This window comes from Anser anser (genome assembly GCF_964211835.1).
Source record: "Anser anser genome assembly, chromosome: 4".
In the NCBI taxonomy this organism is placed as follows: Eukaryota; Metazoa; Chordata; class Aves; order Anseriformes; family Anatidae; genus Anser; species Anser anser.
Window position 1 is genome coordinate 12,188,163 of NC_139724.1, and position 11,995 is coordinate 12,200,157.

General features: G+C 51.3%; 1 protein-coding gene across 1 annotated transcript; it reads left to right on the plus strand.

Moving 5' to 3' along the window:
• Positions 1–497: 497 nt before the first annotated feature.
• Positions 498–6,469, plus strand: PPP1R3B (protein phosphatase 1 regulatory subunit 3B). The gene is made up of 2 exons (XM_083833835.1): positions 498–643; positions 3,131–6,469. Exons 1-2 carry the CDS (start codon positions 630–632, stop codon positions 4,020–4,022), a joined length of 906 nt encoding a protein of 301 aa, XP_083689961.1. The 5' UTR covers positions 498–629; the 3' UTR covers positions 4,023–6,469.
• The last annotated feature ends 5,526 nt before the right edge of the window (positions 6,470–11,995 follow it).

An 11,995-nucleotide genomic window follows, 5' to 3' on the forward strand; every position in this document is an offset into this window, starting at 1 on the left:
CACAGGAGGCTTTACAGCCCAGCTCCCCAACCTGGCCGGCCTCCTGCAAGGCGAGGAGGTGTCTGTCAGGGCACCGGATCACCCGATGGACATTTTTCAGTGTCAGCAACACCTCCCAGCTCTCTGCGTGTGCCTGCTAGAGGCTGCCTTGGGGTGGGCCAGTTGGGTCCTACTGATGGTTTTTCCTAACGTCGCCTAACTCATCTCAAGAGACGACTGTCTCACGCCTCTGGGAAGGTCATTTTTTCCACTCCGCGCCACAAACATCGCCAGGAAAGAGGATTTGGGAGCGCATCCTCTGGAGATTTCTGCCTAGCGCCAGCACAGCCCGGAGCCGCGGCCACAGGGACGCGGCCGTGTGCGCGCCCACCCCGTCCCCGCGCACCGAAACACCCCGGGCCGAGCCAGCCGAGGGGACGGCTCCCCGAGAAGCCTTCTCTCCGCCGGGAGCCCGGCCGCCCCCCGGCCGCCCCTCACGGGCCCCTCAGCGCCATGGCCCCGGCCGCGCTCCCATTGGCCGCGGCGCGGGCCGGGCGGGCGGCCGGGGAGGGGCCGCGCGGCGCCGCCGTCTTAAGGCAGCGGGGCCGGGGGCGGCCCGGGGGTAGCGGCGGCGGCTGGGGAGCGGCCTCATGCACTGCGCCAGGTACGGGCCCTCGGGGGGCTCCCCCCTCGGCTCCCCGCCGTGCTCGGGTCTCCGGCAGCCTGTAACGGGGAGCTAACCGGGCTGGGGTGGGTTTGGGGGAGCGGGGCGGGTGGCAGCAGGGGTGGCACGCAGGTAGATGTCTGCGGGAGCTGGGCTGTGTCCTAGGGGCGGCTCAGCCTTTTCTGATAGCCAGGGAGCTTGCACAGCAGCAGGTAACGCCTTAAGTCTTCTAGCAGCTGGCGCGTTGGACCCGTGGAGGGGGGGGCAGCGGAGGGAGCCTGTGTAAAAATAGCGCTGGAGGCAGAGCGGGGGCAGCTGAGGGGCTTGGTGAAATGCGGGTGTAAATAGCTCCTCGTGCTCTGACCTGCTTTGCCTTCCTGAACGTGAAGGGGGTAAGAGTGAGCCGGGGCATCTGGAGAGGGTAAAGTTGGGAGAGCACATTCAGAATTCGGTCTGCCCCTTCCTTTTTGAAGGGGAAAGGAACCAGCCCCTGTCATCTGCCCCTTGCTGCCTGCTTCCCAGAGCTCCCCTTGCTGTGTGAGCTTCCCAAGCCACTTCCATGCTCCCAGCTTCAAAGCGTAAGTTCCAGGCTGCCAGCGCTAGCCCTGAAAGCGAAGACTTGTGAACGGGGTCTGGGGATCAGCAGGCTCCAAGTGAAGAGCAGAAAGGTGTCTGGGGTGTGAAACAAGCTGAAAGGGGCAGTTTGTAAATATAGGTAGCTCAATCCGATGGTAGGTAGGTAGAGGGCTCTTACTGCAGCCCTGAAGCTTGGAAAAAGCTCCAAGTAATGCAAATCGGGCTGGATATTTCATGCCTCTGCCTTCTGAGCATTTGGGAGTTACTGATGCTTGTGAGGGAACCCAGGTTTCCAGCAGTTGTGGGAATTTCCTTGACTAAAAGGACACAGCTAAGTAACGCAGATGAGAGAGGCGCATTGGAAGCTGCCTTATTTTAAAGGAGGAAGTGACCTACATAAAGTGTGCGTGAGAAACTTGCTGAAACTAGGAAGAGCCGAGCGGGATGGTGTTAGCAGACAGGTGGATCAGCCGTCTGTCCTATCCAGCTGCCCTTGAGCTTCAAAGAAGGCTCGAGGAGGAAATGCAGAAGGGGTTAGCTGGTGGGTGTGTTGGGAAGCCAGCCTCGCACATGGGCATCAGCTTGCTCAGAGCACTTGCTGAATGGATGCTGTGAAAGACTGCTCTGAGCTGCTCTGTTGGTGTTACGGGGTGGGGGAGTTAAAGCACTGAACTGGAGAGTGGCTCTGTTGCTTTTTCTTGGCGCAGGGACAGCTATCAAGTACTAGAGCTGGCTGTGCTTGGTTTTGGCAGCACGAGCTCTGGTGCAGCATGCGGTCAGCAGCCGCTGCTACTGCTGCTGGCTCACAGGAGTCTGCACAGTGGAAGTAGCTTTGGAGAATGGTCTGCAGCCTCATGGGGAAGGTACACTAAGGGAATATTCTGGCTTTAAGGCACAGGTGAGCTGTGCCGCACCCCTGGGGGAACAGTCTGGATGCTAGAGGAAGAGATACCATGGTGGAAGGGCACACAGTCTGCCCCTCTGGGGACCAAGGACTTGTTTCCAAAGGTTCCTTCAGCCTCGAGTAGGTAAGCTGGTTGTGGCTGAGCCCTGTGGTTATACTGATGTTTCCTTGGGGCTCAGCACAAGTGCTGTGGAGGCTTAAGGTATGAAAGTAAAACCTCCTGGCCTGTCTGAGCTGGCCTCTATTTTAAAATGCTGTAGAGGGAAGGAAGCTGCTCCTCTGTAGGTGCAACGTCAGCTAAGTCTGCACAAGTCTGCACCCTTCTGCTTTATCCAGTTGTTGCCATCCTTGCAATACCAAGTGGGCATTTTTTGATGGAGTAGTTAGAGCAATTCTTGGAGGTGGTGATGAACCAAGTATGCAGCTCAATCCAATGAGTGATTTTTTTTCAGCCTCTTAACATACGTGACATCTGGGGTTCTATAAAACCCAAGGTGAGCTGCATACAGCAGCTTGTGACCACATGAGCTCCTGCCCCTATGAAGTCGTCAGATGCAATGGGGAGAATTTTTGGTGGAGGGAGGAGAGGGCAGCAGGAATACTGCTTTATGTGGCACTGGAATTTGATAATCTCTGGGTTTTGTGGACATAAGCAGGACTGAGATGTGGATTTTGCTTTGGGTCAAAAATGTTCTAGAGCCTGCTATTGCAAGCCTAGTAGGGCAGTGTCTGTATGTCTTCACATGGTAGCTCTAGCAATTGGAGGTGAACTTGTTCTTCAAGGGCACAACAGACTAAGGTCCAGACAATTCTGCTGCAGCACACTTCCGAACGTGCCTGTAAATCATGCTGTGCAGATATCCAACTCTTATGAAGCTTGAGGGACTTGTGGGGGTGATGGAAACTAAGTGTCTTTGGGATGGGTGGGGAAAAGTGGCATAGCGACTGTCTGACAAGTCATTAAAATGCCTCTCTAAAATAAACTGACCCTTCTTCTCATCTTCCAGAGTATTAGACTATTTTCCTCACAAACAAGCGATGGCTGTGGATGTAGCAATGCAGCTGTACCTGTGCTCTTCACCCCTGCGAAGAGAGAGGTGTGCCTGCAAAATTGCTCCAAAGCCAAACAAGCCATTGCGGCCGTGCATCCAGCTGAACAGCAAGGCGGTGCTGACTGGACCAGAAGAGGCAGCAAACTCCTTCACACACAACAAAGTGAAGAAGAAGGTGTCGTTTGCGGACAGTAGAGGCTTTGCTCTGACGATGGTGAAGGTGTTCTCAGAGTTCGATGATCCCCTCGATATTCCTTTCAACATCACCGAGCTGATTGACAACATTGTGGGTCTGACAACGGTGGAGAGGGACAGCTTTGTCCTGGATTTTGTTCAGCCTTCTGCGGACTACCTGGACTTCAGAAACCGTCTCCAGACGGACTGTGTGTGCCTTGAAAACTGTATGTTGAAGGAGCGGTCTGTTGTGGGCACAGTGAAAGTGAAGAATCTGGCTTTTGAAAAGAGCGTGAGGATCAGGATGACATTTGACACCTGGAAAAACTTTGTAGACTACCCATGCCAGTATGTCAAGGATACATATGGAGGGTCAGATCGGGACACGTTTTCCTTTGACATCAGCTTGCCCGAGGGAATTCAATCCCACGAAAGAGTCGAGTTTGCCATCTCCTTTGAGTGTAATGGCAAAGTGTACTGGGACAGCAACAGAGGCACAAACTACCGGATCATACGGTCGGAACTGAAGTCTGCCCAGGAAGCCATTTGCCCCCCGCGTGGCCCTGACTTTGGCAGTGCCTTTGACCAGTTCGGGAGCCCTCGCTGTTCCTATGGCCTGTTCCCTGAGTGGCCGAGCTATTCAGGCTACGAGAAGTTGGGGCCCTACTATTGACCTGAAGGCAAAGTTCTGACTGTTGCTGGCGTGTCTGCAGGCCTGGGAGCCCATCTGAATATGCGTTGAAAGGTGGAAGAAGTGAGGCTCCACGGAGCTCCGCATAAGCCTCCCAGCGAAAGCGCAGTGCTCTGCTGGTGGCTGGCTTATAAATCAGGGACACACCTCCGGTGTAATGGGCTGCCTTCCCTGCCTGAAGTCAGATAACTGGCTCTCCAGATGCCCAAAGGAATGGGAGACGTTGCTTGCCTGTCTGTTCAGTGCTGCTACTCCTTCCTCTTCTGTAAAGCTGCTACTCTCCAGGGAAACACTACAGTGCTTGTATTGTCTGCCTAAGCTACGTAGTGATGGCTGGCTTGTGTTGCTTGCTAGTTATTTTTTTTTTCAGAATATGTTCTAGTATATAATATTTTTTTAAAGTGTGCTGTACTTCAGCTGCGGGGTTCTCCTTGCAAAGCTGGCCTGTGCCTGTCAGGAAATTAGGAAGTGGTTGGCTTGTGGGGAGCAGTCATCTTCTCATGCGCTTCCTCATGCGAGGTCCTTTCTGCTCGAGGCAGGAAGGGTATTTTTGGAAGTGAAAATACAACTGATGGTAAGAGATGTAACTTGCAGCCTGCTGTATTAGGAGACATATGTGCCTGTGGGAGAGAATCTGATATGCTTAGTCACCAGTTTTATCAGCTGATCTTGAAAAGCTTTCCTCATATGCTCGATGTTACCAAAAATAGAGATTAGCTGTAGCTGTGTGGTGCTTGTAACACAGCAGTGGGTTGACAGTTCTGACTGCCTTCTTTAAAACCTTCCCATCTTTCAATCACAAGTGACCAATGATGCTTTTTTCCTCTCGATGGACATCTGAAATCAGCTCCTGGCCTTGCTGGGCCCCGAGAATGCAAGTACTTCCTTCTGTGAACTGTATGGCAGAGTTTTGCTCAGCCTAGGGTGGCTGGGGCCCTGGGGCTGTGCTCAGGTGCTGTGGGAGCTAAACGCAGAGCGCAGCAACTCTGCCACGTCCCGTTAAGAAAAAGTGACTGTAATGTGCCTACTGTGGTGGAAGTGCCTTGACTGAGAACGTGGTGGCATGCGTGGTCTCAGCAAGGGTTTGAGATAAACAGGCTTTGGAGGTGATGCTGCCTCTTTTTATGATCCAGTGGTTTGTTACTCCGTGCCACGGACTACTTGGTAGCTAATGGAGTGGTGGGGCTCACCCACAAGGATGCTGTGGCTGTGCTGGAAGGACGTTAACATGCTGTACTGCCCTCACTGCTCTAGTAGCTGCTGCCGTTTCAACCCGTGAGTGCCCAAGCTTTGTGCTGTGCTCACCGTAAGAAGATGAGGTGGCCAGCTTGTGTGGTGCTAACAGCCTCACAAGGCTTCTTGCGTTACTAGTTGGGCAGAAAAACTTAATCCCTCATCTCAAAGGGAGGGTGCTGAATAGTTAGTAGACATAGAGGTCAAGGGAATCTTACTTTTCCTAGTGCATAAGCTTTATAAGACTTTGGGGTGTCTATAGTAGCCTCCGGATGGCTGGAGAGTGGGCTAGACTACTCGTTAACTTTCTAAACCTAGCTTTTAGTTCTGGAGACTACTGCATAAATTACTTCAGCTGTTTTACCCTAACCTGGAAGAGATACAATGATCGCTGTCAGATGCTGGAAGGAACAGAAGAGCTTGCAGGAGGAATAGCTAGCTTTCAACTGCTGCCTTCTCAGAACCTGACATCAGAGCCTGTTATCACTCTGATCGCTCATTCCAGGTGGTAAATCTGCTTGCTAGCCCAGAGCTCATCAGGTTTGGTTCCTCTCTTCAAATAGCTTCCTGAGTCAGCTCTTCTAGCCTGTGTCTGGTGTCTCTTGGAGGGACTGTTGCCTAGCTTGGTTCGAACCTGTTTTTAAACTTAAGTCTGAGTGACACTTTTTTTTCTTTTTTTTGACTTAGTGTACGATGTTAATGCTGTAAGACACTGTAGAGAAGTCGTGCTCTCCTGGCGTGCTCTCATGCCTACAGAGGGCAGTTTGTGGGCTGAAACAAGGCATGTATGTTTGGGTGCTGCGGATGGTGGTATCTCCTTTGGGGCCTGTGTGCTTTCAGGCTGTGGAAGCGGTGTGCTTAGGAAATAGAATGGAAGATAAGCTAGAAGAGCAATACCGTAAGTAAAAGCTAGGCTGGGAACTGACTATTTGACCAATAGTAGTTCAAAAATACTACTTGTGGCCTTTCCCCTCTTCCCTTTCTCCGTTGCCAATGTGAACATAGAGGTAAGGGGTTGCTCTCCTCACTCTATGCCTGGAAGTGCCTTGTGGGTTTTGTGCATGTTTGTTTTTAAAAGATATTTTTGTACACAACATTCAAGTGGAAAATGCACTTTATAATTGCAATGTAATGAGTCTTTTAAAACCGTGGTTCTGTTTTTATCTGATTGTTAAAATAAAGGTGAAACAATGTTAGCTGTGTGCCTTGCTGTCTTATTTAAATACCCGTGGGGCTAGGGAGGTGGTTTGGACACGAGACCAGCTTCCTGCAAGCAGCGTTGGCAGGGAGGAGCACACGTCCGCAATGGACTCAGCTGCCTGAAGCAGGAAGGAGCTTGGTTATTCACACAGCCTTCCTGCCAACACAAACGCTCCCAGAGAATGCTCTGCAGCAGAGGAGAGGAGCCAAGCTTTTGTAGGGGCAGTGGCTGGAGCCCTGGCAGTGCAGTGACATGACGCTCCTTCCTGGCAGCAGTCTGCTTTGCTAGCTCAAGTGCAGGTTATGTCCCAGGTGCTGGAGGCTCGTTCCCTTCTGGAAGGGAAACTGCACTCCCAAATGTATCAGTTTAGGCTAACAGTAACAGAGATGTGAGGCTGTTTCCAGGTTCCCTCTGATCTTAGATATGCTGTGGAGTTTCCCCACTAACCAGGGTGTTCCTGAACTGCTCTTTACCCTGCTTGCAGTAGCAGGAACAGCCTTTTCAGGTTTTTCTGCATTTATTTCAGGTCACCCTCTGCTGAAGTTCAGTCCTTCCCCCTCCACCTGTCCTGATCTGGGATTTCTCTGCCTGGCTACTGATGTGTGAGGGATGCTGGGATGTGTGTTGTGCTAGGAGGGTCGGGCTCTGTTCTTAAAGCAAGATCAGAAGGAATGTAGACCCTTCAGCTCCAACCTAGTTCTGCCTGTTGTCACTGCAATGCGCTGTTATCCTGCACTTTTCCCTCTGCAGAAAGGGAACAAGTAGTGTAATGCCACACAGGGCCAGGTTTCACCTGTCTTTGACCAGGTCTTGGTGACTTCCTTAAGTGTTGAATTTTAAGCAGTCAGCTCTGGAGCTCTGGGTGGCCTCTGCTGTTCATCTATCAGGTAAGAAACAAAGCTGGGGGGAGGGAATAATGCACAACACAACCTTTGTGAGGGCTGGCAGACGGTATTTCCTGTCCTGCCACGAAGCCTTGCAGAGTGAGCTTAGCCCCTGCTCTGTACAGAAGTAGTCTGTGGCTATTTTGGAGCCTCCTGCTTTCACAAGAGGAACTCTCTTTCCTGGGTGCCTTGCTCTCTACAGCAGCTGGGTAAAGCAAAGCTTTCAGTTTCTCAGGTTCCTTCCCCAGTCTTGGCGTCACAAAAACAAATGCTGACAAGGTGAGACGCAAGATGTTTGATCAATTTTTAAGGCTGCTCTCTGCTACAGGGGAATAAGAAGCCTGCATGCACCCAGGAAGATGGGTGTAAGCCATTGGCTCAAATATCACCCTGACATTGACATCACCTTGATATTGCACACTATTTCCTGCTGGTCATGTTGCTTATCTCATCATCAAAGGTGCTTCAAGTTTTAAATATTTTTTTACCAGCGCTGTCCTATTAATCAAGCACACAGCACGGGTCTCCTTTTCAAAAAACCATCCATTTTTTTCCTGGTTTCGGGGGGGGAAAAAACTCTTAAAAATATTTTTGCCCTGCCCCAGTGTGTCAGCAGGTGATTCAGGTCAGTGCTGCTTTTGCATTTGAACGTGCACCCAGGCTTATGAGTGAGGTGACCACAGTCAGACGTTTCCTGTAAGTTTTGTGGCTGAAAAACCCATGTGACAGTTTCTGCTTCAGAGATAAGGAAGTCCGAGCTAACCCTTCTGACATCTGGGGGAGGTGAGGAGATGTTAGAAAGGCCAAAAAAGAGCTCTTGTCCAGGTGGTGTTTGCTAGAGAACGCAGACATGGGGACTGCTGCATTTATAAAGCCCTTGGTGGCAGGTGTGATCGTGCATTTGCTGTTAAAACATATGGGGAAAACATATGCAGATTTCTTAGAGTGCTTCTGGGCCTTGTCTCTCTCACAGCCTGTCCTCTGAGGCTCCCAAACCCCTGCATCCTTGGGGTTTTCTGTGCCACCTCTTAACAGAGATAATTAAGCTGGGAAGTCACGTTGCTCTTGGCTGACAGTGGCCTTGAGAAGGCCGGGTTTCCGGAATATATCCCCTGTGGACCAGTCTATAAAGGAGAGGTCCATATCCAGCTCCCTTTGCCAAGCACGTTCTCCCCCTGGCCCAGGGATGCTGCCCTACAGGGGAACAGCTCTGCTGAACCGCTGCCACCAGGGCAGCCCTATTTACAGGACATCAGATTGCAGCGTCTAGATGCAGTTATATCAGCAGGACGTGGGATCTCTGCACCACATCCTGGCAGAATGTGGTCAAAAATGTTTAAGAAGATCGTCAAAAGTAGGTGCAAGCAAAGGGCATGACTGCATTTGCTGCTCGGGGCTGGTGACAGGCTGAAAAAGCTCTTTCTGAGGCTGCTTGTGTGCTGAAGAAGGTCCTTGAGTTCAGCTTTCAGCTTAGCCTGCGGACCCAGTCAATCAGAAGTTGAGGCTCTGCTGCTAACTGTGCACCAGGCATCAGTGCTGCTCTCCTCTGTTCTCCCACACTTACTATGACACTCTTTCCAGAACAAGCACCCCACACCAAGTACGAGGGTAACGTTGGTTTTACAGTGTCTTCCCCAAGCCCGAATGTGGTCTGGACTCAGGAAGGGCAATTGTGAGCAGCGAGAGGAGGTCACGTTAAGGACCCAGCTCTCAGGAGCACCCTGCACCCCTGGGAACGGCGCAGAGCTTTCCCAGAAAGACAGCAGCTCAGGGCTGGGCTGTAGATCACCCAAACTATCCCGTTGTTTCCACAGACGTGCTCTGACTGGGACATTTGGCTGGCTCTAACGCAGTAAAACCTATTTATGCCCACGTTGCTTTTTGATAGAGCTTCGGGCTGACGGCCCTGGCCAGCAAGGTTCTGCCACACCGGGAAGCTGCCCAGCCTGTCTCTGTCCTCCCCCTTGGAGGGGTGGCGTGCCAGACAGTTGGCTGTGTTTATAGACTTGTTATTGACATTTACACGACATCTAAAAAAAAGGAAAAGAGTGTCTTTGTTGGGAAATAATTGCAGCTGGCACGTTCCTTTGGTACAGTTAAGTCCGAGTACTCACCAAGGAGCAGTTAAATACTTGGACTCCTGGAACAGGGATACAGACAAGCCCTCCACTGATGCATTAGTCACAGATCTCTCTGCTCTGCTGCTGCTGTGTAGTCTTTTACCTATAAAGAGAAGTACAGAGGAGGAAAGGCCCATGAGAAATATGCTCAAAAGAGCGTAAGAAGACAGTGAAATATTCAGGGTATCTCTATAAATGTTTTCATAGCTCCCAGCTATTTCTGGTGTGGGGGTCTTTTTGAGACCACGGTGAAGTCTTTATGTTTAATGAATTCTGATGTGGAGAGATCTCGGGATGTCTCCTGCTCACAGATGGTTCAGGTTGCTGAAAGCCTCATCCATGTGGATGTTGATGACCCCAGTGATGGAGATGCCACCAAATTTCTGTGCCCTGTCCTTGGCCTGCAGTGCTCTCCTGGGAAAAATACATGGTCCTCACAAATCAAGGGGACTCTGGGCAACATTGCAGTCTTGTCAAAGTACCTGTTCGTTCCAGCCTCCCACCGGATTCAGGACATATGGATGCGAAAGGACAAGGCAAGTGGCCACAGAGCAAAAATATTTCAGAGCAGGAAAGTACTACCCCATAGTCTGCTCCAAGACAGAACATACAGCAGGGTCCTTACCATTTCCCAAGGCATCCCGCAGCAAAGGTTAGAGCCCCGTTCCCCATACAATTGCTAGAAAGCCCTGCTGTCAAGCTGAAGACAATCCACCTTCCAAAGATACCCATCAGGGTCAACCTGAGCAAAGCAGAGCCCTTGGTTTCACAGGGCCGAAGCAGGATGAAGACAGCTGCCATGCACTGACCAACACCCCCCGACACCCCCTTCCCGGTGAGCACAATGTTCACAGCAATCCCCTTCGGCCCCGGTTTCCTTCCTAGCACTCAGTAACTATCAGTAGGGAGCTCATGATCTGCTGTGCTTGCCATCTTTATGGTCCCTGGCAGAACAAAGCAGTAGCATTACCAGCAGGAGTTTTATTCCTAGGTGTTTGTGCAGTGACACTCCAGTGCTATGGAGACAGCCCTTTTTGTACAGGAAGAAATATAACAGCCCTCTCCAGCCCCACTCAGGGTTTTATGACAATTCCCTTTTCCCACAGTGTTCCCGTGGACACCTGGCAGGTGCTGGTTCTGCATTTCTCTACTTGCTGTGATTAATCGGCTTCTGGGCGGCTGTCAGAAACGCAGAGTGTTTCTTCCTCCAGGAACTCAGCTGGATGTCTCCTCGATGGTATTGCAAGTACCACCAGCGTAGCTCTAGGTGATGTGGTGACAAGGACAACGAGTGGCACCTTCCATCCCTCGCTCAACAGCACACTCGGTCACTGAGGCAGGAGTTGGACGAGGTTGAAACTGGTGTCCCTCCTGGGCTGAGAACTGCCACAGCCCAGCACTGCTTTCTCCATGAAGCCATCTCCAAGCAGTTAACTCCCACCAGGAGGCAAGCTAAAAATAAATAAATCTGTTGAACCCTCCACTCCTCCGAGGAAGCTTCTGCAGGAGGACTTCGCTCCAGAGACCAAAACAATTCTCACTTGAATGCTTTATAGCCGTGCAGGCAATTTAGCAGGCATGTACTAACTTTTAAGTCAACAAGAGTTCTTAGACAACGAATGACTCTGCACGCAAATCCTTCGGTGCTTCTAAATGTCCTGCTATAGCAGCCCAGCGCTGGTAAACAGTGAGCCACAAAGACAGCAGGGAGGCACTTGGTGGGGGTTGATACCAGGATGACTGAGCATTTTAATCGTTTTTTCCCTTTTTTAGTTCTGATATTACTGAAAGGAAACACAGCTTTTGTTCAAGCAAGTTGTCTTCTGAGCATTATTTCTGCTTATAGGAAACTAGGAAGGAAAGCAGAGAAATGGCCCTCTGAAGACAGAGCGACATGTCAGCAAGGAAAGAAGGTCTCTGAGGGCCTCGTCTTAGCCACAGGGATGCTGCAGGATGTGTTTGTGGTCTGGGTGAGGAGACCAGGAGCTTGCTCTGGCCATCCTCCTGTGATGTGGAGAAAGTGGTCTCACATCGAATGGGCTGGGACAAGACCCTCGTGCTGTGTTACACAGCTGGGTGTCAGAAATGATATGTGAGCACTCACTCTTCTGTGCGCTCAAAGGGTTAAGTCCATAAAAACTGCAGCTGCGGTTTGTCAGCTTGAGAAAACCCTGCCTCGGGATGAAAAAGTGGCAGCCAGCCTGCACCCTGAGCCAAGCTGAGCCATCGTGGGCTCTCAGGTTCCCTCTATCTAAATGCAGCAAGGATCACACGGCGTGAAAACACTGCTTGGCTGCCCAGACACTGCAGACGTACAGCCATGCTGCAGAAGGTGCAGATCCTGTGAGCATCCCTAAGCTAGCTCTCAGCTTGAGCCATGCTTTTTCTGGGGCTGGGAATGGGCTGCAGGTCAGCCCTGACTGACCCTCTGATCGGTGACTGCTGGGCTTCTCCATATCAGTAGTCCCTCTGCTGAAATGGGGACACGAAGACCATCTGATGCAGGTCATCTCGTGT